A 25,569-nucleotide genomic window follows, 5' to 3' on the forward strand; every position below is an offset into this window, starting at 1 on the left:
TATACACGCTGGCCAATTATGACGGATCGATGGCAATAACAAATGGTAAACATCCATCAAACCCGGCAACATAATGGGATGGAATTGTTTCTCTCGGTATTTGTCCGACGATCCGTGCGCATTTTCTCGCACCCCATCCCATCTGTGGGCCGGCACAATATTCCCGGATCTCGGAAGCTTCGGTACTTCGGACTTTGGGAAATTGAATTCATTCCGATAATACTTCCCATTAACGGCTCGGAACACTCGCGCTGCAGTGTGCCAGATTCCGCAAGCAAATAAAACATCGGCCTTCATTTCGCGTGGATAAAGTTTTGCATGAATTTTTGGAACATTAACATAAACTTCCTGCGAAACGGGAAGCGCGGAAAGCACTGTTCGGTGTCTTCGTTGCGTCGCTTCTTCCGATTCTTCTTCCTGGTAAATATTTTGTAAAGCGGACATTTTCTGTGTGCACAATATAATCCGCATCTTTCTTAAAAGCATCGCGAAGGCACGCGCGTTTCGCCGGTGCTGACGATGGAAATGCTGAAACTGCAAATTTTAAACGACCATTTCGAAAATTTCCGGCTGCTGCTCGCCCGACTCCAGATGGGGCCAGAGTAGTGGAACTAGTGCTGCTATTGCAGGTAACTCATAACTTAATTATTGCCCCCGAAATGGTTCCGAGAAGCCAGTGTGCTAGTTCGCACCGTGGACTCGATACTGACACCCTTTTACGTGCCAGGTTTGCCATTCGCCGACCCCTCAGTTTGCGAGGGGAAATATGGAAAACAAACTAGAAACGACTTGATTATAACGATACGATGGATGCGTCGCCGTGTGGATGGTAATTGAATTTATCGAAAACTTTTCGCACCGGGGAGTTGGAAAAAAACATGCTTTCCCTTGCTCTAGCACGAAGTTCGTTTTGTAGGATTTCCGTTTTTTACTCGTAGCGGTGTGATGGTGGGCAGGTTGAAAATTGAATTTAATGGAATAAAACTTTTCATTTTCGCGCACTACAAAACGAAATGACGTTGAGATCTCTCGTGTATAAACCGGCTTCCTGCCGTTGTCCTACGCGTCGGGAGGCGGTATGCTTGGGTGAGGATATAAATTTCAGCATTTTGCTTGTCGGAGTTGCGTGCTGAAGAGTCTTGGCGTGTGGCGCGCTTCGCAGCGAGTAAGCCAATCGTTGATTGGTGCCAGTATGTATAGTGTCATCACCTGTCAGCCCCGGTCCCAGTGCAGTGGCAAACGCATCGAGGCACCCAAGATTTAGCCGATCGAAATGGTGAGCACAAGCAGCGCCATTAAACAGCGCGAATTTCCTAAGCGGAAACTCAAATGGAAAGTTTTGCTCGCTGTGTGTGTGTGTGTGTGTGTGTGTGTGTGTGTGTGTGTGTGTGTGTGTGTGGCTGTGTGCTGTCGGTGAGCTGGGTGAGTTATAATCGCTGTGGTGTAGTTTTATAAACGGCTGTGGTATTTCAAGAAACAGGAAACAGACACGTGGCACGACTTTATGGGGATGCCGGGGTAGCGCAGGTGGTAAAATTAATTTGAATAATTTCCAGAGCAAATATATTTCAACCCCTTCCTCACCATTTCCGCTGCTACACCAATTGTCCGCGATGCCTCTATTTGCTCATTAAAAGGGACAAGACACTACACACCCCATACACATTAGCGGAGCGGTGCGATGAGAAGGCAACATTTATCCGCCTTTCCTGCTGGCATGTGCCCGAGAATGTGTCTAGAGCGGCGTTATCAACGTGAAAACACTAACATTCGCGAACTGTCGACAGCTTTGAGGGGTTTGCGTACGGGCTTTAGTAACCTTCTGTAGAAAACCCTGGCCACACCACGTACGCAGAAGGCTCATGAATTAACACGAAACAGGGGAACAAGTTTTATCTTTCACACTATCTGCTCTGGAATTAGGCGGTGTGTGTGTGTGTGCGTGGTGGTTAAGAATCTTAAAATAATTTTCCCTCCCAGCACAGGGGAGTGTGGTGAAGTGTTGTAATAATTATTCATCACAAGCACCAAACCACTGACAGAGCAGCTTATCTTCTTCGCACGCCACGGAAGCCACCTTTTTGGCGCATAAAGAAAAGCGCACACAATTTGGTCTAACGTCGCGAAAAAGTATGTGTTTGTGTGTGTGTCTTTATTCTTGTGGTATTTTCTTCCCTTGATTTTCACTTGATGTGTTGTTGATGGGAGTGCGTTTGTTTGCTTTTTTTATTTCTCCCTTTTTTTTAGAGCGAAAGTGCTAAAACACGTCCTCAGTGGCGATAAAGAGGCTTCCCTTTTCTTTTTTAATATTCAAAGTGCGACCGACAAGTACTCGTTGAAAGTTTTGGCACATTTTTGATAAGACCGAGGTTGATTCGATCTTTCCGCGCACAGCAGTTGCAGGAATAGCGGCAGTAATAGCAGCTAATGAATGAATAATAAAAAGAAAATTTATGTCAGTAGCCAAGGCGGAGCACGAGATGGACGTTAAGGGTGGTGTTGGCTAAATTACCCTTCGGCTGTGTCCATTTATGACGTAACGCAAAAGCAAGCTTGAATTTTTGATCTTCTTATTCTAGCCCTTGTTCGCCCTTCGTCAGTTATGTCTTCTTACATACATTTCGGCGTTTTCAATTGTATATAGGATTGGTTGGGATTCGACGCTAAAAAAGCATGCTTCGCATCGCACATTTTTTTAAATTCTGCTAGAACGACCTGGTCGTATTGCTACATCTATGCAGATAAATATTGATTTTGTACCATAAATATTTTTATAGCATATTATTTGTACAATTATAGAATGTAGATTAGACGGCCGGATGTGTCTTCTTTTAAAAGTTTCGTTGGAATGATTACAAATGCTCGATGTTCTTTATTTTATGCTTTCGATTAAGCCATTTTTTGTATCTTTAGAATTAGAAATTGTTTTCCAAACATGGTAATGGTGGATCCAAACTCTAAAGCATCCCAGCAAAAAGTAGTAAGAATAAGCCTTCAGAAGTCTCCTCCAGCTTTCTGGGGTTCAAATCTGCCCCGTCCTTACGCTGCAAGTGTTTCGTAATAAATGGACGATCTCTTACGCAGTACGATAGAGTGTTGCGTTTTATTGTGAGCGTTTTTTTTTCCTCCTGGAGAGGCTTGTGCATATTTTAAACGGTCTTGTCGGTAATGGGAAATGGGCTGCTGCTGTTGCCGCTAGTGAGGTTAGAGATTGGCAAAATCGGTTAAATTTATGTAGCGTAAAATGGATGTCCCTCGTTCATTTTGTGGGGAGGGTGGGATCACCCATTTCATTGGCCAAACCATATCACGCCAGCAATCGGGCGGGCATAAATTATGGGCCTCCCTATCGGGTGCGGTTTTTTCTGTGGCCGGGTGTGTGAGTATGTGTTTTGATGCAACTTTTAGTGGCCATTAGCACCATACACGACCGATATCGGGTTTGGTTAGAATGTGGGGGAGTCGCAGAAATTAATTCGTTTCTAATCGTATCGTATCTGTACCGCATCGATTCGTACGTGTAAACACGAATACCGTAACAACAACATCAGCTAACTGTTTTGGGGCTAAATGTTGGTAAATATTTTACCCGTACAGCGAATGTTGTTGCATCCACTTTACCACCACGAGGGACTAAAATCCACCTTCGAGTGGTGTCCAGGAGTCCAGGAGATGGTGGTTTATTTGTTGCAAAATGAAATTACAGCACGCCGCGTACGCTGCGAGCGAGTGAGGCAATTTGTAGGTTGTGTTAATTTTAAATCGCATTCGCAACCATTTTACATTGTTCCTGTGCCTGTTGTGTTATTGTGGTGCCCGATCAGTATCAGAACATGGTGGAACATATCCTGCGTTCCGTCCGGTACACCCTTTTCGGTCTCGGGCTTTTTTTTTTCGTTTGGGCTGGGCTCGGTTTGTTGGCACGCGTACGATTGATGGTTTTAGGCGTCCTTCCGGCCGTGCCGACAGACCGCAGGAGCACGAGTTCTTGGAACGCGGTCTGAACCCGGGTCCGGATGTGGTACTTCGTATCGTACTAATCGTGCTGAAAATGAGTTCCTTTTCGAAGGCATTGTTGCAATTTATGGTCGTCGGTACGGCCTCGATTCTCCTGAAGGCAGTTTACCGGATTCATTTCCGGGTTGGCCCGAGCTGACGAGCTGCTTTTCCCCTAGCTGATTGCAGTCCACCGATAAGCGGTGAAATTAATTGCCTTCCACCATTTTTTTTTTCTGGTCCAACAGTTTTCAATTCCTCCCACAGCGTTTGGAAGGTTTCAATGCAATAAGTGGGTATTGTGGCGAGGAGTGAGTTTGTTTAGCAATTTTCCCGAAAGAATTCTGGTGGGAGGCGGCGAGTTTTTTTAGTGCAAAAATGTTACTTTAATCGATGACACTTTTTTTCTTAACCGATGGCTTATGTCAGCTTAAGAATGCCATCAGCAAAAGTCACAATTTGCAGTAGGTTTTGGGACGGGTGGATTGGTGGAAAATTCGTATAAAATAAGCATTTAGCTGTGCAAGAGTGTGTGTGTGTGCGCCATCAACTTTGAACGCATTTCGTCAATTAACAGATCCGTCGATGAAGTGTCGCAAATGGTGTTTTGTTTCATTTTAGCGACCTTTCTGTTCAATTTCAACTTTCACCCTCCTATCAGAGGATTTTCTCATCCCAATCAGTTCCAGCTATTGAAGGACACTTTGGGGCGCGTCGTTCGTGTATACCAGAGCTGCGGCTGCCACTGTTCCGGCTTAACGTTTCGTGACCAAGTGCTATTATTGATGTGAGAAGGTGTGAGGCGCACAAGAAAAACATGCCACACACACACATACACAAACAGTACAGCAGGAATGGGCTTGTGAGAAAACGCAGAAGTAGCGAACGAATTTAGGTTCGCTTTCGTTTCGGTCTATAAACTTTTATTACAATTCCACTCCTAGTTTCCGAAAAAAGAAACAAGCCTAGTAGAAGAGGGTGGTAAAGAATCGTTTTTTTATGTTCAGCAGGCCAACAACGTGTTCTGGCCTTCTACATAATACCTGCATAGAGAGAAAGAGAGAGAGAGAGGGAGCACCCGTTATGGCCGATGAAGGTAAGGGCGAATGATAACACACAAATTAGATTAAACATATTTTACCATTCAATCGATGTGTTGGCCTTTTATTATTGTTTGAGCGCTCGGTTCTCGGTTTTGTAGGAAAGCAGGTTTACTGTTTTGTGCAACTAGTTACGCTTTGTTAATAGGTTTTGTTTTTTTTTTATTGAAACAATTGTACTTGTTTTATGATTTTCCGCTTCGTTTATGGAGCCACTCGTAGCCGTTGGTCCTGGCCGACAGTTTAAAGCTCCATTTGAAGAATGTTTTGAAGGATACCCTCTAGCTGTAACGTGCGTCAGTGTATGTGTTTGTGTGTGTTTTGGCATTAAAATTTTACATTCACACAACTTCCCCCAGCAAAGAACTCAGTTAAGTGAGCAGTAGCAGCAGGATGGAGTGGGATTTGCTGCACGCTTCGCTTCATACACTCTTTCTATGTCCTTGATGCGTTTTTCACAGCAAAAAACTCCGTGTTTGAGTTTTCAAGGAAGCCAAACAGACAAACACACACGGACAGGATGTCGGTTGGGTCGACCTTCGGTGTGGTTCGATTTAGCAGATGAGCAATTTTTAGAAAGTGATTAAAAGGAGCAACTACGTGATTAAACTTTTCACCCGACGGTTTGCCATTTGCTGGATTCGCAAAGACACACACACACACATATATGAGGGTTTGGTGTGTTCGTTGAACGAGTTTATCTTTTCATCGGTGGGCAACACCTTACACACGGGTTCGAGTTAAAGGTGGTGTAGGATGGACGAAACAAAAAAACTATCTTCCAGGATTGTGCTTTTTCCGGTTGCAGTCGAGGACAGCTCCTCGTCGTCGTGATGAGGGAGCTCGAGAAAGAAGTACAAAACTTTCTCAATCGCAAAGTCAGTCAGTGTTTTCGTGTGTTGTGGTTGAGATTGGTTGAGGAAATCACGGAAACAACATGCTTAAAAGAGCCCTTTGGCCTAGTTTGACCGCACTGGATTGGGAGTGGAGGGTGCATTGAGGTAGATAAGGAAGCACAGATTGCGGCAGCATGAGGCAAACAATTGGCTTTCGCCTTTTCTCGTCGAACATGCTAATTAACTTTACACATTGCTCACCAATTATCCTACCGAAACCGCATGTTTCGTAGAGTTTCGGGTTTTGCTCTATCGAGTTACCGAGTTTTGGCATGACCGAAATGGGTCACAATTCTTGGAGTTTGTTGGTTGCTTCAGTCTGGCAAACATCATAAATGGGTGAAATTTACACAACTGGAAGCAAAGTTTTTCACCAAACCGAAGTGCACTTGCATCATTAAGCATCTTTTCTTAGTAACGATTTACATGCTATCCTTAGGGTAAGTGCATTTTCTAATGAAAATACACTGTATCGAATGTCTGTTTCTATACCAAATAATGAAAGACAATTCATGGAAAGTGTCTTTGGCTAAACTGGGATTCACCAAAATCGAGCGGTAAGGGTTTCTTCTCACTAATGTTATTTCCATAGAAGAATGTCTAATTTTAGGAAAATTCATTCAGGTGTTATAAACGCTGATGAACAGTTTTCTATGCAGTTGGTGGTGTTTTGCATGTTCAGTATTGCGTTCGAAAACACTCTTAACAAGTTAATAGGAATATAAGTATCAAAAATATATGCATATGTGTATGAAAGGGAATTTCCCAAGAAAAGCTGGATTGAATATCCATTGACATGCTGGCAGATAACTCCGTTGTTGAGATCCAAAGGAATAATTCTAGAGTGTGGATGTATTTACGTCGAATGTCTGGACATTTTGATACATTTAAAATATCCAACAAAGGAATTATGGGCTACAGAATTAAATTTTAACCTATCCTAGCTCCTATGAATTATTTCAGTATTATGGCGTATTTATAGCACTCGAGAAGTTAAACGAAAGAGTGCGTTAATGTAAAGTTTATTACGCGAAAAAATCTAGCGCTCTGTACTCGATTCGATCGAAACGAGCGTTGCAGGAAAAGTTTCCAATAAAGCCCCGGAGGATGAGGGTTAGCTTTCGATGAAAAGAAGATTTAATGGTGATGACATTAAAATGAGCATTTCACAGAATATAATGGGCAACCGTTTATTCCAAACCTGTTAATCCCTTACCAAACGCAAATTACTCCCATTTTTAGCTCTCCGAAAAATTAATTGGATCACCACCACTCGAAACCACGTTGAAGAGTGGAAAAAGGACGGAAAGAAAATTGAAAAACCTCCACTAAAAAAAAGAAAGAAGGAAAACCAAGCAGTTGGTCGGTTCGGTCCGGTTCGGTCGGTTGAATAGTGGAAAATCGGAGAAAATTTATGCTCGTTTATCATTCATCAGCGTGTGTGCGGCTTATATGACTCACCGGAGCTGCTCGGCGAACAGGTGTAGTTGCCGGAATCCGACGGCATGGCACGGGCAATCACTAATTTACTGGTTTTGGTTTGTCGCTCCGTCAGTACGCTGATGCCACCGCGCTGCGAGTAATTAACGACCCGGCCACCCTTGTACCAGTAGATGAAGGATGGTGGCGCTGGTGACTGCAGTGCAACACATGTTAGATTGATATCGCTTCCGCTTTTGATAAATAGCTCCGAGTTGCCGAGTATTTTTGCCTTTGAAACTGCAACGAGAGGAAAGGGAAGAAAGGAGATAAAGTGAGAAGAAAGTGAGGAGAGCAAGAAATGAATGGATGATGAATTCCGGTGCAAACAGCACCGGCTAGTAGCATTCGACTGGTTGATGCTGCAAATGAATAGACTAACTAACACACACACACACACACACACATACACTACGGAGGGTGCAACCGGAAGTGAAGAGATAAAAATGGCACAACCGAATGGACCTTCTGTTATCCGGTGCCAGTTTCCTACCACTGCTTTCGGGTTCGGGAACATACCAGATTTTTGGTGGAGTTGAATCATTTTTCATATTCAGACACAATCCTAATACGGAAGCTGTGATAGAACTGTTGGAGCAAGGCAGAAAGTGATGTACAGTTGTGTGTGCGTGTGTGTGTGTCGTTGCGGATTGCCAGATTGTTGCTTTTGTAGTCCTCTTCGGCTGAACAAGTTCGTACTCGCATAGACGAATCATCTGCCTTGGAGTCTTGGAATTCATTTTTCTTCGCCCGATAGCCACTTTTGTGCAGTGTCACTGTGTGTATGGATGTTTGTTTTCTTTTCAATTCAATTTCAATTTCTATCACTCGGTTTATCCTTCTCGGGAAGGGAAGCAAGAAAAGTTCAATTCCATCCGCACAATGATTCGTTCGGCAAAGCGACCACTGCGGCTACCGTAGGAAAATCATTCTCCAGATGTTTGGTTTCTTTTGTGGTCAGTGGATCTTTTCCACTGCACTGCGCCGATGCGCCTGGCAACACGACGACAGATGCAAGTGCAACGGACGAATTAGGTAAGCTGAAAGGCGCGTGAGATCCTTTAAGCCGGGGGTTAGTTGGTTGGTCGTTGTTCTGTTTGACCTTATCCGTTTGCCGTCCACCGTTCGAATCGTTCGGGTTGATGGATGGATCGTTTGTTCATTTGTTTCGTTTGAGTTCGTGATTTGCCATCGCCAGCAAGACGACCGCGTGTTGTGTGTCAGCTAGAATCTCTTTGGGGTTTGTATTTGATTTCCTTCAGGTGCTGATTCAGCGCGTTCCGTACCGAGGCGAGCGAAAAGATGATTTCACGGATTTATGATTGGTAGATGACGAGCGTTTTGTGGCTCGTAAATAGCAATCAGGTATATATGTATGATGGTAGTGAGCGAGACATTGAACTCGTTCTAGTCATCGTCGACCATTGCTCAGGGTGCAAAACTTGGACGTACGGGTCGTCCTGACTGGAGCGTTTGGCAGGCGAACCGGGATTAGTTAAACGTTGAACGAGTTTCTACAATATTTGTGCAAAGTTTAGTCTCTTGGGAAGCTGATCTTCTTTTGTTGTGTCTGAATATTGCATGTAACCTCAGCTAGACAATTTTTCATAATCCAGAGAGTATTTTCGGTTCAAAAAATCATCATCTTGTATTATGCTTCTTTCATTATTAAAGTCGCTAAAAAACCATAATTTCATTAGATTGTCACATTATGACCTAAGAACTTGCAAATGTCTCATTGTTTCCATGAAAGCAAGCAACATCTACTATTGTTCTTGGTCTTTTGCATACCCGAGAATGGCCATGATTGGCATACCTAACAAATGCAGGCACTCAGGACAGGAAACAACTCTCCTTTTCGGTGTTCTCTTTCACTTTACAATGATTATTGTCGTTTTCCGACCCAATCGACTACCGCAAACTCAACCGTCTCGTCTGCTTTCTTCTGAAAAAGCGGAAAAGCGTTTTTTTGCTTCTTCTATTTGCGCCACAATCCAGCTCACTTGTTAAGGTTACTCTTTGTTGGTTTGTGTTTGTTCTCGGTCGATGTTTTTTTTCTTCTTTCTCTATCCTTTGCTCCCAGTTGGTTGATATGGAAATTTCATCTCGAACCAGTTGACAATAGCCCACGGGATGAGGGCGGGTACGTGAAAAACTTTGCCCACACGATTCGGTCGATTTTCCATGCAGCATAGTTTCCTTTTCGATCGGTCTCCCGGGCGTTCGTGCCCGATACGGATACTTCGCACACAGATACACCGAGCCGATAAATGTAAACATGAAAACTTGTCCGTTTGGTATCGGGAAGCATGGCTGAACTTTGACCACTCAATGTCCACCAAGAAGAGCGTGAGCATGGGTGCATCGGGTACGAAACGGAACCGGTGTTCGATTTTTCCTGTGGCACATCGAATTACTCGAGCCATCCGAGAACCGTGTGCATCGGAAAGAGGATTGAACTATTTGCGAGTTCCGAGGAGGATGGAACAAAAAAACTCCCACCCCAACAAACATGCACGAATCAAACTGAGCAATGACCAGACAAACAGAATAAACTCATTCCAACTCAAATCGGGTTCCTTGTGCTGGGGAGGGGTTCTTTGATGCACACATCGTGCAAAATGCATCCAGAACAAGTGCAAACAATAGTCCAGGAGAGGAAATTGAGCACTTCTAGGGTTTGCGCTTGCGGACACAATATACAAAACCGGCAGCAATCGGACACGTGCCACCCGGTCGAAAAGCTTCCAACGCAAGATCAAATATCGAAAGTCACCGGAAGCGTACGCTTCCTTGGCGTAATGTCAGGTTCTGTTCACCGTGTGTTTGTTGTCTCCGTGATCAAAGAAAGCGTCTATTGGGAAACGACGACACTTAAGCGCTTGAATGATACACAACGAATCTTAAGGTCGGGTTTGTTCGTTTTCGCTCCGCCAAGCAGTAGGGCTAAAGCCTGATCGTTAATTGATCGGGGTGAAAGGATAGGATGGGACGGATGGTTTGTTTTGTCAAAGTTGCAACGTTCTGTCACAGAAACTTTGTGGCATTTTTAAGTGCAGAATGGGTCGAATGAATGCAACCATAACAATTCCCAAAACATAGGCTGATTTCGACGAATTCCTGTGCGATCTATTGTAGCTCACTTATTGCAAAGTCAGTTTAACAAACAGATTGATTCATAGCTCTTAGATAGTTCACCATTTTGATGTTAATTTTTACATGTGTCACGAATCAGATGGAAGTGTGAACTTCTCGAAAGCTCCAAGTATGTAATTGGAACAATTCTGGTCTATTACTTATGACTGTTGTGTTTGGACAACATTTTAAAATATTAGTCGAGGAATGTTTGAATATATTGTTTCACATCTATGTATAAGAGATAAAAGTAGGACCTCTTAAGAACTTCAAGACATCCACTGGCCATAGACGTCCTTTTGATCACAGGCTTTAACAACAAATTTTCTCGTAAGCTGATGAACACAAAAGCAGTCTTCATGATAACTTTTTTTCAGGGATAAGAAGTTGACTTCGCTGACTAGAATTTCCTTTCCAACAATGCGCACTCTGTAGTTACACGAGACTCTCAACTCCACAACTCATTTTAATAATCCAAACATGGAACTAAACGACAATCGGGAATTGAATGTCTAAACGAAGAAACAAAGGATCTAACAGGGTTCCAAGGAGTTATTTTTATAGAATGCTTTCTAAGCATAAAGAGTGAATACAAAATTAAATTTGTTCCTTTAATAATAACAGCTTTGCTTAGGTCACCATCCATAAATAGTCTATTTTTTGAATGCTATGCTATTACAAAATATTTAAAGAACGCTTCTTTAAAGAAAAGGTGAGAGCCTTTTCCTACTTGCAAGGAAGTATCATCTCTGTAACGATGACAAGAAGGTATTATTATCACACGAAAGGTGTGCAAGTGACTGAGTGCGTCTTGAAATAGGACAGAACGATTGTAGAACAGCGTGCTTCACACACATGCTCATTAGAATTGTGGCAGGCCATTAAAATTGAATATAGAATCTCTTCCATCTGACTTCACAACGGGCCGATCACTCTGACAGTGATGGTGAGAAAGAAACGTATCTTTGATAGCGTATGCGTATTATTGATTACTCTGCTCATGAAGCTTTCCTATCAATGGCATACAAACCAAAATTATGTGTCGTTCATTTGATGTGATTGGTTCCTGTGGGGTTCTAGCTGGTAGGAGGTACTTTGCCGCTGGGCGAAACCACTTTGAATGAAACTATTTCGGCTTCGGCGTCCAAACTGACGATTGGTGGCTTCCCGTACGGTTAGAAATGGAAAATTGAGGTTCAAATTTTTGTGTGGACTAATGTTTGTGCGTCGATATATGTCACAGAGCAGAGAACGAGAGAGGGAGAAAGACTTTTGCTGTAGTCCTGCTGACCACAACCCAGAGAGGAGCATCCGAGGTTTTTCGGGAACGAATGACGAGACCAGAACACGATGCATTCGAATGACGAATTCCTGTTGCTAGTTTGTTGAAGGATTGTGGTTTTTCTCCACTCTTCAGCCACGTACGGCAGTCAAAAAGGGCCAGTCCCACACTGATTGTCAGTCCGGGGACAGGCAGAAACCACACACGTACGTGCAGGCAAAAAACGAGTCTTTGAGAGGATGGAAAATCGGTACCTGTCGAAACGCGGTCGACTGGCTGGTGAAGGGTGCAGCACCCGGAGAGGAATGTTTGGTCAATTTTGGATTGGCTTTTTCAGTGCTACTGACAGCACAGCAGCCACCACGGTGGTTTGACCGTTTCGGGTTTTTCGGCCGAGTTTTGGTTCATTGGCCACTATCATTTGCTGATGATGGCATTTGGTGATGGTCAACGTGACCACAGGGCAGATCATCATTCCATTCCTCCTGTCCTGGTGGGGTAATTTAGGTTCGATGTTTGTACGGTACGTACTCACACCCACACAAAGGCACGCACCCATTTTTAAGGGCAATCGGATGCGGTCACAGATTTGTGGGTGACTGTGGTGCACACACGTCTTTCCCACACGATGATGATCACAAACGAAAAGCTCGTTGACGAACCTTTTTTCCGCCAAGCGTTATGATTTTAGTGCTCGAGGGAAAATGTTTTTGGTTCGCTAATTCTTCTCCATTTTGCAATATTGTTGCTGTTACCTGTTATCCGTTTCTTTGCCGGTATGAATGTATTGAAGCAAAATATGCGTCGGGAAACTTGTGCCTGGGATCGTCTTTCAAGGCATCCCATGGCAAAAGTTATGGAGCGCACCGCGTGTGTGGTTGTGTATTTTTGTGCCTTTGTGTATTTGTGGTCGCGGTAGGTTGCGCTGGTTAGGAAAAACTTTTTGATGGCTTCAGCCATTCGGAAAACTGACAATTTCAATCCCACCTTCAACCTTCACGGTCACGGTTTTAGCTGGCCTCGTGCGAAGCCGCGAGATTTCGTACCCTTCCGAAAGCGTTGGAGGAATCCGACCCGAGCCTCGGTGAAGAGTTTTGCGAAATAAATAATAAAATGGTTTACGGCCGTCGCCGTTCCTTAGAGACAAACGGCGTTATGCAGAAGACAACACGGGGAGCGGTGGGAAACGGACGATTTGCGTCAGTGCAGAGGGCCGTAGACAGATCGCTAGCTTCTTGAAGTTCCGTTTATAGAGTGAAGTTTAAGCTGCTTCTGATTTATTAATATTTGTGCTGATCGTAATCTCTTGAGAAGCGATTCGGAACGGTTCCTATCTGGCTGGCTGTTGTGGTTACGGTGTGGAAGACCTCTTGTGAAGGACACCGAGCAGAACGGGTAGTACGACACACGCCGGGGTGGTACACCTTGATTGCTTAGCTTGTTATAAATAATTACGACTTTTGGTGAACTCCGGCGCAAGACCGGTCCGTACTGCTTCTAGTCGTTGCCGACATGGGCCGGCATGGGTTTCGAATGATGAACATTGGACATTTGGCGTGAGCTACCATGCGTCTCCATTTCGCGAAGGTCTCGGTGATAAAATTCATTAATATTCCAAGAACAAGCTTCAATTGCGGTACTTGATAGTGTAAACGGTTTCTGCCTAGACGTTTGGATGGAATTGATGGTCGTTGATTACGAACTTGAGCCAAACTTGAAATTGCTAATTGTTGGATAAAACGATGCACGATCTTTGATGTGAAATGATTGACGCAGAGCAACAAAATACAAAATGCCTGTCTTTAATGAGCTTTTTTTTTTTTAATTTTTTGAAATGAAATTAAAAGAGATTAAGGGAAATCACTTCTGATGGTGGTGGTGGTGTGTAATGAAATCACCAGCAAGTATCGCTACAAGTTCACAGAATGGCAATAGCGCCGAGATTGGCAATCAGTGCTTGAGCATCCTGTAAACGCTCTGCGGCCCTGTGGTAATCGAATTCGAATCTTTTTTTTTGCGCTTCCTCGATCCGGTTTCAGGTGCAGGTGTCGAGCAAGTGCTGGCTGATAGATAAGTTCCTGTTGAACTTCGACACGACGATTGCTCTTTTAGGGGTTGAATGCAAGGGTCAGCGAGCCAAAACGGGGGTTACTGTTGTACTAATTACTTTTGCTTGTTCCTCGACCTGTGCGCCTCCTTCCAACCGTACGCGTGTGTGCTGCCTTTCCCAGCGAACAAACATGGATCACCACGACGGCATGTGCGTGGCAAATATGGCTGGCGGCCCTGTGACCGAGATAACAAGGATGTTATGTATGTGCGTGTCCTTTCGTCGACCACCACGCCTGGTGCCGGCGTGCGGTTGGTAGAAGATAAAAGAAAGTAAAAGGCTACTCCTAAAGAGGTTGGGTGCTAAAGGTGCTGCTGAAAGAGCACACGGTAAAGGGTGCTTGTTTAGGGCACTCGTCGCTGTCGTCCGTACGTACTTGTGTGACCATTTTCCGATCGTTGACAGAGCGAGAGATAATGTGAGTGTGTGTGTGTGTGTGTGTGTGAGAGAGAGAGAGAGAAAGGAGGCCCACTATTATGAAATACAGCAAAGCTCAAGCTGTGAAAGCGATACTGTGTCAACGACTCCGGCTCTCGAATGCTGTACACCCAAAAAGGGTTCACATTGGCCTCATCTACGACCATGTATCCGATGCATGGTTGGGAGGTATCAGTCTTGAGGATTACTTTCATTACTTGTTTATATTTATGACGGTTACGTGTCCGGAAAGTTGAAGAAACACAAAGCGCACCAGAGCCCACACTAGTCGTAGCAAATCCTGGCTAAATGATCCTTCCCGCCGGTTGGACCGGCGGTTTACTATCGCATCGGATTTAGCGTTGGTGTTTGTTTTCTGCCACTGAGCAAAAATAAACGAATGACGTATGTGTGTGTGTAGTTGTGTGGGGCTTTAGTGGTATAGCAGCAAACCAGCAACGGTAAAGAGATTATGTCCAGTTTGCTCCTTCTAAATGTCATACAATACGAATGCTGCGCGCTGCTACACTATCGAACAGCAGCACGAATAGCAGTTCGACAAGAATTCGCTGCGTTGTGGATTGTTGATGCATAGCAGCAGCTGTAGTTGTAGTAGTAGTTGAAGTAGAGCCAGGAATGCTGAGCTGCATAGTCGGGCACGAATGCCAAGCGCTCGACATTGCTGGCAATTTGAGCCGGTAAATGGAATGGAAAGCATTACTACACGTGAAACTAGCTGTATGCAGTTTACCGGCTTCGAAACCTGGAAACGCAATCGTTTCTCTGTTCGCGTCTCAACCACCCAACTCCAGCTACTCCCGTCTTCTGCACTGGACTAAATGCTCCGTGTGTGTGTGTGTGTGTTTGTACGGTGATGTAAAGTTAATGTAGGGTGGAGAATTAAATTTCAACCGCAGCTTGAACACAAAACTTTACTACATCAAAATCCTCACCGATGGTTTGAGGGTCTGGCAACGGTCAGACTGCACAAAGTGGCAGAGTTCATACACTCACACAGGCACACACATAGACTCACCAATTCCTTCCGGTTGTTACGCCATCCGCCTCCAAACCAGCACATGGTAACTTTATTACTGTCAGAATTTATTACGCAAAGTACGTTGGCCATTTTTCTTCCCGTACGGTTATTTGCAGTGACAGCAGCTACTCTATGGACTACTCCACCGGTGCCCCGATTTTGTGCAAGCTCATTCCAATGTAATTTGTACGATGTGCCTGCCTTGTTTTCGATTGAGTTTGAAAAATATGTGTGTGTGTGTGTGTGTTTTGGGTTGTTTTTTAACACTTTAATCGAGCGAAACTTCTACAAAAAAGAGGTTCGTCTTGTATGGTTTTTGTTCTGCGATTTCGTTAAACTTTGGACGAGTAAGTACCTACAGTTAAGTGATGACAATTATTGATTAAATCATCGTCTAGAAAAATTAGCATAAAGACATCAGACAAAGCAAAACATTGGCAATCTTTTTTTTCTTGTTTTCTTCGGCAGATTAAAAAATTCCTCCTAGGAAATTGGATGATGACGCTTCATCACTAGCCAATCGCCAAGGGTCGAGGTAAAGAAAAATAAATCACGAAACCAACCACTAGCACGCGCTTCATGGCTTAATGTGACTTGTCGGTGAACAAAATGCATTTCGGATGGATAATTAACTGCATGCAACTGGCGATGATTGCGGACAAATTATTAAATCAATATCTCGTTACGTACGCCGGCAAGCACACGCCACACGAGAGTACGAACGAACGGTAGAACGGTAGGAACAATGTAGGAGAACTGAAGCTGATGCCGCTGCCGATGACAATGCGACTGCAGCTAATAGCTATAGTCACCAAGGAGTACTGCACGGCCAAACAGGCACCAACAGGAACACCGCTTGTTATGGTTTCGTGACGATGATTCTAGCTCCAACCTCGAGCCAGTGTCTTGAGAGCCTTGTTTTGGGCCCGGTCGATTGGCATGTCATTCGAGCCGACCAGGACACGGGCGTGGAAATTGTTTCCGTTATAAATTAGTGCCTTTCAGCGTGTCGCAAGCAGCAGATCCTCAATCACGGCATGTTGGTGTTGATGTTGTGGCAACAAGCCATCTAGAATGCTTCACAAACCCTTCTGCATCAAACAATCGCATCACGTTGTTGTGTGAGAGCAAGCGGAAGAATTCTTGATTGAGTCAAGGAAAGAAAAGACGGACGAAAGAAAAAAAAATGAATGTGAATCTTTTCGGCAAATAGCGAAAAAGGATTTCGTTACCGTTACCAAAATGGGAACGAAAGGGATCAAACTCAACTCCCATTCCAAAAACTCAAACCATTACCGTCAATTCCTCTATTATCGGATTTGCCTGTCAATGCACCATCATCATCTTTGGAATCCTCGTAGTACCGCCAGAATCGAACCATCGACCGCGTACCGCTCTGATTCGGCTTTTTAAAATGATCCTTGATGTTTCCGTTCCGGTGGAGTGCGTCTGATTGAATTCAAATTGGATCCTTCGACGGACAAGCGCTGCTTTTTCTTGTCAAGAGCCGGTACATGATGTTGCTTCGACAATGTTCAGATTTTTTTCCTCCCCGAAGGCATCAATGCATCTGACGAATCGCAGGAAGTCCTCCCTTCACCGGAAGTAGCTTGAAGCTGGAGGGATGGCTGTGAAGGGCTGTTTTATTTATATCAGGACACAAAAACCTTTTCTGGCATTAGGAAACCGGCCGAGATAAGCTTCATTTTCCGTTTGTGCCGTACTTTCACGTTGCGCACGAAGTAAAAGGGTCCACATTAAGGGACACAACCATCGGAGAACACCCCAGATACATCACATTAAGGTTTGATCCAATTGGATTGAGCTTCGGTTTGATCCTGCCCGAGAGGGCTGGCCGTGATTGTTCGAGATCGATATAATGGGCGGTTCGTGCCAAGGTCAACCAATTAAACTCATCCCTCACACACAGACTCTTTTTCCCTCACACGCCAACGGTCATGGACGAACATTGTCAACAGTTTTGCCGAAGAAAGCCATCCACTTTGGAGCTTGTCGAAGTTTACACACTTCAACTTCGGGTCCCTTTTTCTTTGTGCATTTAAAACGGTACCGCTTATTCATGGGGTTCCGTGTTATTGATCCTGATGTCGTCTGAAAACACCGATTGTATGCAAAAAAGGTTCAATCGCAGACGTCGCAGGGGCATCCGGTGTTGGAGGTGTTGTTGGCATTAAGGATGAGGTCAATTTAGCACCTGCCCCATGCCAGACCGTCTGGAGTGGATGGAGGGAGAGCGAGAGAGCGCGCGAGAAAGAGGGATAAACGAATTCTGGTTGTTGCTACCGATACGGTTCGTCAAGAAATTGGTATTCATGTCCAGTCGCAAATGCATGGACGATGTCCGAAGAGCATTGGTCGAAACATCAACATTCATCCATCGTTCGGCGGGATACCCGTGTGCCGTTACTACACTTCATGTACTTATGCAAACGATCGGCACGTTCAACGATTGTACCTGCGCGGATCCTTCCGCAACAAAACCGGAGTGTTCCAGGGGTGTTCCGAGGAGCAACACTTCATGGCTAATTATTCGTCGGCTAGACCGAACTCGGTAGAAACGTTGCGATACGTTCTTAACTACCCAGGCGCCTTATTGAAAGGCAGGGATCTATTACGTGTTATTACGTCGGTTGGAAAAGTGTAAAACATACACGCTGTGCTCGTTGCTGGTGCATTATTGATTCAACAACAATCGCCTCAAGTGCCAAAGTATGTGCTCAGCAAACGTCAAGCAATCAGAGTTGAATCCAACGTTCGAATTGCATGCTAAACAGGCGAGCTGTTAAGCTTTGTTCATAAGCGTCAACATTTGCGCCATCTTTCCGTTGATTTGCCTGTGCTGTTTGTGTAACAATATCCGTACCGTATCCAAACGGTGGGAGCTATATTTCACTTTAATTTAATCATGTTTTCATTCTAGGTAGATATTTATGAAATCGGTGCGCTTTGATGTGTATTGTTTGATTAAAAGCGGGTAGAATAGGTTCCGAGAAGCAGGATCTAAAGAGTATAAAACGTACAATATGCACACATGTACTCGTTTGGTACTCGTTGTGGGGCGTTGACGAGGAAAACAGATGAGAAGAGCGCCTTGAAAACAGCTTAAAGTCGTTAGTGCACTGGTGTGAGGGCCGTTAGTGCAGATGTAGCAAATGTCACCCAACGCAAGTGGGTAATTGTTTGAGCAAAGTTCTCGCAAAAGTTATCTTAATTAAATTATCCCATTATCAACTCAGCTCTTGCAGCAACAGCAGCCAGGACGCTCGCTTTGGTTTCTAGAGTTGGTATAAGGCCTGACTCGTCGCAGCATATCAGCACTGCCGACTGTTCGAAAGCCTCGAGAGTTGGATGCCTTTATCTCTAGCGCAGTGCATGTCTCTGTCGTTTGCTGTGAGGGTTGCGCCGGACCAGCTGGATACCACAATAAAGGGAAGTCCTGCAATCCAGCATGGTTAAGGCGAGAAAGCATTGAGGTTTGTTTAAATTATCATTCGGCATTGAGCCGAATACACTGTCACGCACATGCACACGAAGCAGTTGCTTCCGAAAGGGCGGCTTACCTACGGTGGACAATGCCCGGCACAATGCTGGACCACCTGGGTCGAAATCTGGCGATTCTCTCGGACTGCCCGCAGAGTGGTTGCGAAAAACAGTGATAGCCATGTAGTGTCGTGCCTGCAATAACGGACGCCCTGGTTGGTGGTAAGTTGATGAAGTGAAAGCTGACACATAATTAAACCGATGTCCGCTTTTCTGCCTTCTGGTGTGTGTGTGTGTGTGTGTGTGTGGATGGACCTCGAGGTTTCGTGTAGGAGACACACGCACATGTACAAATCTAAGCACGTGCTAGTGGACGCGAATTCCGATGCGAATCGCACTGAATGGACTCTGCTCAGTGGGCGACATTCTTTAGTCGTTTAAGCAAAATGTGACCCCAAATATGGGTGGCTATGAAAGGGGGAGGGGAGGAGAAAAGGATACAACACACACACAACGGACACACTGGACACAGGAAATAATGTACTTACCGACTACGTTCAGTCGAAAGGCTTGGGAAATTTTTGGCTCCGTCGATACCTGACACTCGTAGGTGCCGGAATCCCGAGGCTGAGGTGAGGTGATGCGCAGCGTCCACTCGTCACTGCCCTCGGTGTGCAGCGACTGAAAGCGCTGGTCGTTGGTGTAGGTGAGGATGCCCACGGTGAGGATATGTAAGTCACGTTTTCGTATCCAGGACACCTGCGGAGAGTGAAACGATGCCCGTTGCGTTAGTGGGAAGCGAAGGGTGCGCCCAAACACTTACCGCTCTGTCGCCCAGATTACGGACTCTGCAGTGCAGTAACGCGGATTGGCCCACGGTGGCGGTGACCTCCCGCTTTGTGCTATTGTCGAAGTAAGGCTGCGCAAAGGGTTGCTCCCAGTAGGATTGCACTTCGCCGCTGATGATGTTAAGCACTGTGAAAATGGAAACACGGAAAGTGGTCAGCATGGACATGGGAGCTTACGTGAGCACAAAGCACACATCGATAATGAGGATATGATATTTAGGGCGAGATAATTAGCTGATGTACATTGGAAGATCCGTTGGTTGAGCTTGTGATGTTAGCTGTAACGGACGTATCGAATAGTCGTAACACGGAGTCTTGTTTTCGATTGGAAATGAAGAAACACTACCATTTGGTTGAGGGGGTTGTTGTAAAGTGCAGTTTTACTGTTAAAACGAAATCGACATTCGATTTCTTTAAAAGACCAGGCGTCTCCATCAGATTTCGTTTCCACCGGGCTAGTGAGAAGTGCCCAACAAGAGAGAATGACGTAGTTCGTACGCATTTAGAACGAAAATAATTCAAAAGAAAGAAGAGAAAACTTAATAATCTTTTGATTCCTTAAGCATACATATCCATCTTCAATGTATCATCAATCAGACACACACTCACTCACACTTAACGGACCGTGCTGCAGATGTTTGAGATCGCATTAACTCCCAGCAAAGCTTCTGCTTTCAGCACATTTTGCGGATTTTTGCTCTCCATTGTAAACAGAACTTTCAGCGTGTTGAAAAGGAACACAGACATTCGCACAAACTTTCCTTTAGGTGGTTTCCTTTCACAAATTCATACACACACACACACACAAACGGAACAGATCGCATCTTGCGCTGCACGTGATTGCACTCGACAATGGGCACGGGCTTTCAATCAAACTGCATCCGGCAACGGACGGTACGGCACATTGGCAATGAGCAAAATGGCACACCATCTTCTTCGGCTAATGCACTCGGCATGCGGCACTGGCTGCAGGGCTAGTATGTGTGCTGATATGTGCGCACACGTCAAAGTCAAAGCGTGATCGAATGCATGTGTCGATGGAATTCAACCCCTCAATCCCTCATCCTTCAACCACCACAGCACAGTGCCAATCGGCATCAATGATTGATGAAATGACGAAGAAAATGCATAGATCGTTATGGCTGCGGGAAATCAGTCGAGTCAATAATCGCCGTCCTGTCGAAGATTTCATTGGGGGATAGGGTTCGAAGAGGAGTGAAAGAGAGGTGGAAGTTTTCCGGCAAATGTGACAATGCGGCCCGAAATGGTTACAGGTTGAGGTTAGAATTGATAATCCGTTTGATTGCGTCCGCTTCCGGAAGGGGTTTTCCCCGCGGGCTGGGTTCGGTGTGCTCAATTGGCGTTGTGGCATTGTATTTGATGAAATTACACATCGTTTTGGCAGCACTGACCGAATGCAGCACGACCTGCCTGCCTTGGTGGTTGTGGTGGTGGTGGTGGTGATGTGTGAGAGAAATTGGAGGAAAGTGGGCCACGACATATCGCTGCAGCCAGATCTGAGGGCACCCTGGTTGGGTTAACGATGTGTTATGTGAAAGGGCAAATCATAAAGCATTAAACCAACCATCATCAGCGTGCCTCTTTGGTTGCTATTGCTTCTGAACGGAAACGTCACCGTTCATTGATCTTGCGTGTTGGACAATTGGTGGAGCGATGGGCGATCCCGAACAACTCGACTCTACGGCAGGATTTCTCACGCCACACCACGTTTCCTAAATCCAGCTCCCCATTGGGGCTTTAATGGCTCAATAATAAAGCATTAAAAAGGTGATTTATTATGTTTTCGCTCACCGAAAGCGAACGAGTGGATGATTTGATTGTAGCCAACTGGTTCCACAGCTAGCGCGCCGGAAGGGTATTATTTTCCCGTTAGTTTCCCCACCCTTGCCAAAGTGGTCGAATTTGAGCAACTTCTTTTTTTTTTTCGCACAGCACTCCAGCACTGCCGAACGATCGATAGAAGGACACAAACCGTTGTGCTTGATGCTTCGAGGTTCGGTCTGCGTGTGCTGCTGTCTGTCAGTAGCAATCAATACTGGGGCACAGGCACTTCAAGGTTAATTGCCCGTTGGCGAGTGTGTTGCGATTCGGTAGTACCGGGAGGCGGCTGTGTGCTTACATCGGTGAACGGCCATCGAGTTTTCGTTCACCCAATCGAGTGGAAAGTAAATCAAAACCATAAAACCGTTCTTCACGTCAACGGTGAGATGCGCCGTTTTGTGTTCAGTCACTGCGAAACGTCAGTGTGGGTCAATCAAGACAATCCGTGTCCGAGAAGCGTAAAAGCTGGGCGATTCGAGCTGCTAAATCCCTTTACGCCGTCATCCCTGCATCATCTTGAAGCTCGGTAGAAAGTCTTTCAAAAAATCCTTCAAATGCTGAAATAAGATGATGTACGGCCAACCAGGAGGCTCAGGCTTAGGGTTGCACAAACGGAAATTGTAACTGTTATGGCTGATTGCATGTATATGTGTCGTGTTACCAGAAGCCGGTTGGAAGTTTTTCATTTTTCCCCAGCCCTGCGTTTCGGTAAGGGCTGACTTATTGGGACTGTCGTTCGCCGACTGTCATTGTCATAGCCATTGTGAGATGAAATTGGGTGGAAGGATTGAAATAAAATCGTTCCACAGCGAACAACAATTTCCAACAATATTTCCACATGGGGGGAGTGAGTTTTTTTTGTTGTTGTCGTTGTGTGGGTTCACTCATTCCTTAGAAAGTTCAAAAACTTCAAACTGCCGTTCATTCGTATGGTTTCGTTCGTTATAAATTCTTGCGGTGAGCGTTTCGCATAAGGCGTCAAGGAAAAGGCTTCCGAGCGCGACTTAGCCTACACTTTTATCACATTCCGGTTACGAAATGTAGAACTTGCTGGGGAGGGCAGAGGAAATGCTGAGCTGAGACGCCGTTTGAAGGTGTAGTAGAACCACTTCACCAGCAAAGCGTGAACACTTCCAGCAACAAGCGTGTTCTTTTGTACCGCACTCGCTTCCAGGTTGAAGTAAAGTTTGGTTTAATAAAGGTTTCTCTTTTCTAATGAAACGTTCAATAACTTTACTCTCAGCTAGTAGCTGCACGATAAAACAATGCGGTTGACTATAGCTTCCCTGTGCGCTGTTTTATGAAGCAACACAGCTCCATTGTACATTGCAATGCGAAACTTCAGCACTACTTAGCACCGATGTCGTTGTGTCGATTGGCACAAATTGTACCATTACTCTTGCTATAAAGTCAGGAAAACGATTGAAAGTCGCACACATGCCGCGATATCGGTAAACAGACATTTTAAATGATGCGAATCCCTTGTGCGGCATTTACGACTCAGTGCGAGCAACTTTTCCACACACCAAGCATCATTAGAAGACAACAGCCTGTCCCTGCATGAATGCTTCTATGTGTGTGTGTTGTGCAGAGAAATTGAATTAATTCACAACCTTTTTCTATTTGTGCCATCGTCAATTACTATGACTAATGAGGCTCGGATTTGCGAACAGTACGGCTGACGATTTTGTAATGTTCTGTCAGTGTGTGAGTGTGTGTGTGCGTCTGTGTGAAGAAGAAACCTACAGATCCTTGCCTTAAGGAGGGTTTCTCTAATTACTCGAGTCCTTTCGATGGGGTTTTGCTAGAACGGCTGCCAGAACTTATCTCATTACACACTACAACGGTTAGAATCATGACGATGGGTGAGGTTTGCATTCTTGCCTACCAACGCATTTGAACCCTGGGGCGTGTTCTGTTTTCTTTTGCTCTATATATATGTGTGTGTGTGTGTGTGGTCCAAAGTGGTGTGGGAACTTTGGATGATTTAACGGCATGTTGTGACAGTAATTCTTCATTAATTTAATAAACTCAACTCACCACAGTGTTTTGAGGCGAAATGGCAAAGCTTCTCATCACAAACAAACACACACAGATACAAACATGTGGACCACATGTTTCGGAGGATGGAAATTCTCACCGTGTTCCGACACCCGACGACCAGATTCCAACGACCAACTGGCTAAGCCTTTCGAGCAGGTTTCATCCATCGCAGGTGTAATGAAATTTAGCCGAACGTTGTAAAGGACTTGCATCGACACAGGGACGACATTCCAACGGTATAAGGTTGAATGTCTCTGGTTGGAGTCTCTGTGGATGTGCCGATCTTTCACACCCCTCCCTGCCCTTCGCCGAATAGAATTCAGATGCTTCTTTTGTGAAGAAGAACACATTTCCCGTTGCCAAGTGGTTGTAAAAAAAGGTCACAAAAAGTGAAGCCCTCTCGAAGTGCTTCTTTGTCGTCATAACGATGATCGCTTTGGATGATACGATGACGAGATGGTGTACGTGTGCGAGACTGGGTACGCGGGACTAGAATCTATGTATGTTTTAGCTGCAAGTCAATCTCTTGGCCGGCGTGTAACACATGATGCCGAGAGTGCTCCACCGAAAAACCGTCGTAATTCATATTACGAGGGAGTTGTTCATCATTATTTCGTTATGAATGATGATGACGATGGTGATGATGATGGTGTGATGCGCTCGTTGGCGCACACAGAAGGGAAACAAAACGACTCGTAGGAGGACATGTGCCGAAAAACGCAATATCATCGTCAGTTTCTTAAGCAGACGATAGACGAAAAAGGCTATGTCGGATATATGGCTTATGGCGTTACATGGTCCATGGAAGAACCGAACTGGTAGAACCGTTGTAGACTTTCGCCCCAAGAAGCCCGGTCTGCCGGTGTGAGTGTGTTTGGGTGGTGTCCGTGATTGAGAGGCTTGCTAAAGGATGATGTTTCGGTGATAAGCCATCATATTTTCACACCCACACCCGAGTGTTTACTTTTCGTGCCGGCACTTGGAAGCAAGGCTTGACAGAAGCATGTACCGGCAGGCGACAGAATGTGCTTTTGTGGCCGGTTGTGAAATGGGGAGGTTTTTTTTTCTTCTTTCGATGGTGTCACTGTTGTTTGGCTGCACTGGCACTGTCCCAAATGAGAATGGCATTCTCATGTTCGGGTGGGGACGAATGTGGATGCGTTCGACAAACCCAGCCCAGAGAACCCAGAGAATATGTGAACCGAATAATCGTTCGTGGGTTGATGGATGAGTTGAGTTTGGTTTGCTGCTGGCTGTGGTGTGGTAGGTAATTTGCGATTTGGGGAAAAGTTAATTGCTTGATTGTCGTTAGGATTTGAAAGCACACACACACACACACACACACACACATTCCAGGAAGAGGAACAAAACGATTTTGAAAATGGTGACAAGCATGAACACATGACAGGCAAACAATTACAATGGGAAACAGCTCGGGACAGGGAAGCCTTCATGATTGATGATAAAATGATTGATTAGTTTGTTTTTTGTTCCGACCAGTTTGATTGAACAAATGATTTTAAATCTTTATGTTTGCATCCGTTAGAAGCGAAAATCAGATACTTGTATCTATTGTAGCAGTTGGTCGATGTTTAGAATTTCCTTTGTTGGGCTTTTTTTGCTTAGAATTCAGAGAGCTTGAAACTTAATGAGAGATTTTATTGCCTGAGTTTCATTACCGGTGGGGTACCAGTGACGGATTAACCTGGTTGTGGGTGAAGGCCAGGCCAGGTCGCCAGGGGAGTCTCACTGGCTTGAGAACACCTTTTGTATTAATGGGTAAATCCCACCAAACTTTCAGCTCCGCCAGAGCAGTGCGAACCTTGTCTATGAAGATGTACAGGCGGCTCGGTTCAGTTTGTAAATGGTATCCCGACCCCG

At 45.0% G+C, this 25,569-nt stretch overlaps 3 protein-coding genes across 3 annotated transcripts in view; all 3 read right to left on the bottom strand.

Moving 5' to 3' along the window:
• The window catches only part of LOC126559372 (DNA-directed RNA polymerase II subunit Rpb4), a 254,757-nt gene that overhangs the window by 185,780 nt on the left and 43,408 nt on the right, over nt 1-25,569 (bottom strand). The gene's annotated exons all lie outside the window — the stretch shown is intronic.
• LOC126558456 (glycerophosphodiester phosphodiesterase 1) overlaps nt 1-25,569 on the bottom strand; it is a 357,972-nt gene that overhangs the window by 155,944 nt on the left and 176,459 nt on the right. The gene's annotated exons all lie outside the window — the stretch shown is intronic.
• The window catches only part of LOC126558618 (protein sidekick-1-like), a 46,597-nt gene that overhangs the window by 5,644 nt on the left and 15,384 nt on the right, over nt 1-25,569 (bottom strand). The window contains exons 2-4 of the mRNA XM_050214662.1: nt 19,779-19,930; nt 19,504-19,714; nt 7,454-7,711 (exon numbers count right to left, since the gene is read on the bottom strand). Coding sequence (XP_050070619.1) covers nt 7,454-7,711; nt 19,504-19,714; nt 19,779-19,930 — 621 coding nt within the window. The remainder of the gene's footprint in view (nt 1-7,453; nt 7,712-19,503; nt 19,715-19,778; nt 19,931-25,569) is intronic.

Source organism: Anopheles maculipalpis, chromosome 2RL, assembly GCF_943734695.1.
Source record: "Anopheles maculipalpis chromosome 2RL, idAnoMacuDA_375_x, whole genome shotgun sequence".
NCBI lineage: Eukaryota > Metazoa > Arthropoda > Insecta > Diptera > Culicidae > Anopheles > Anopheles maculipalpis.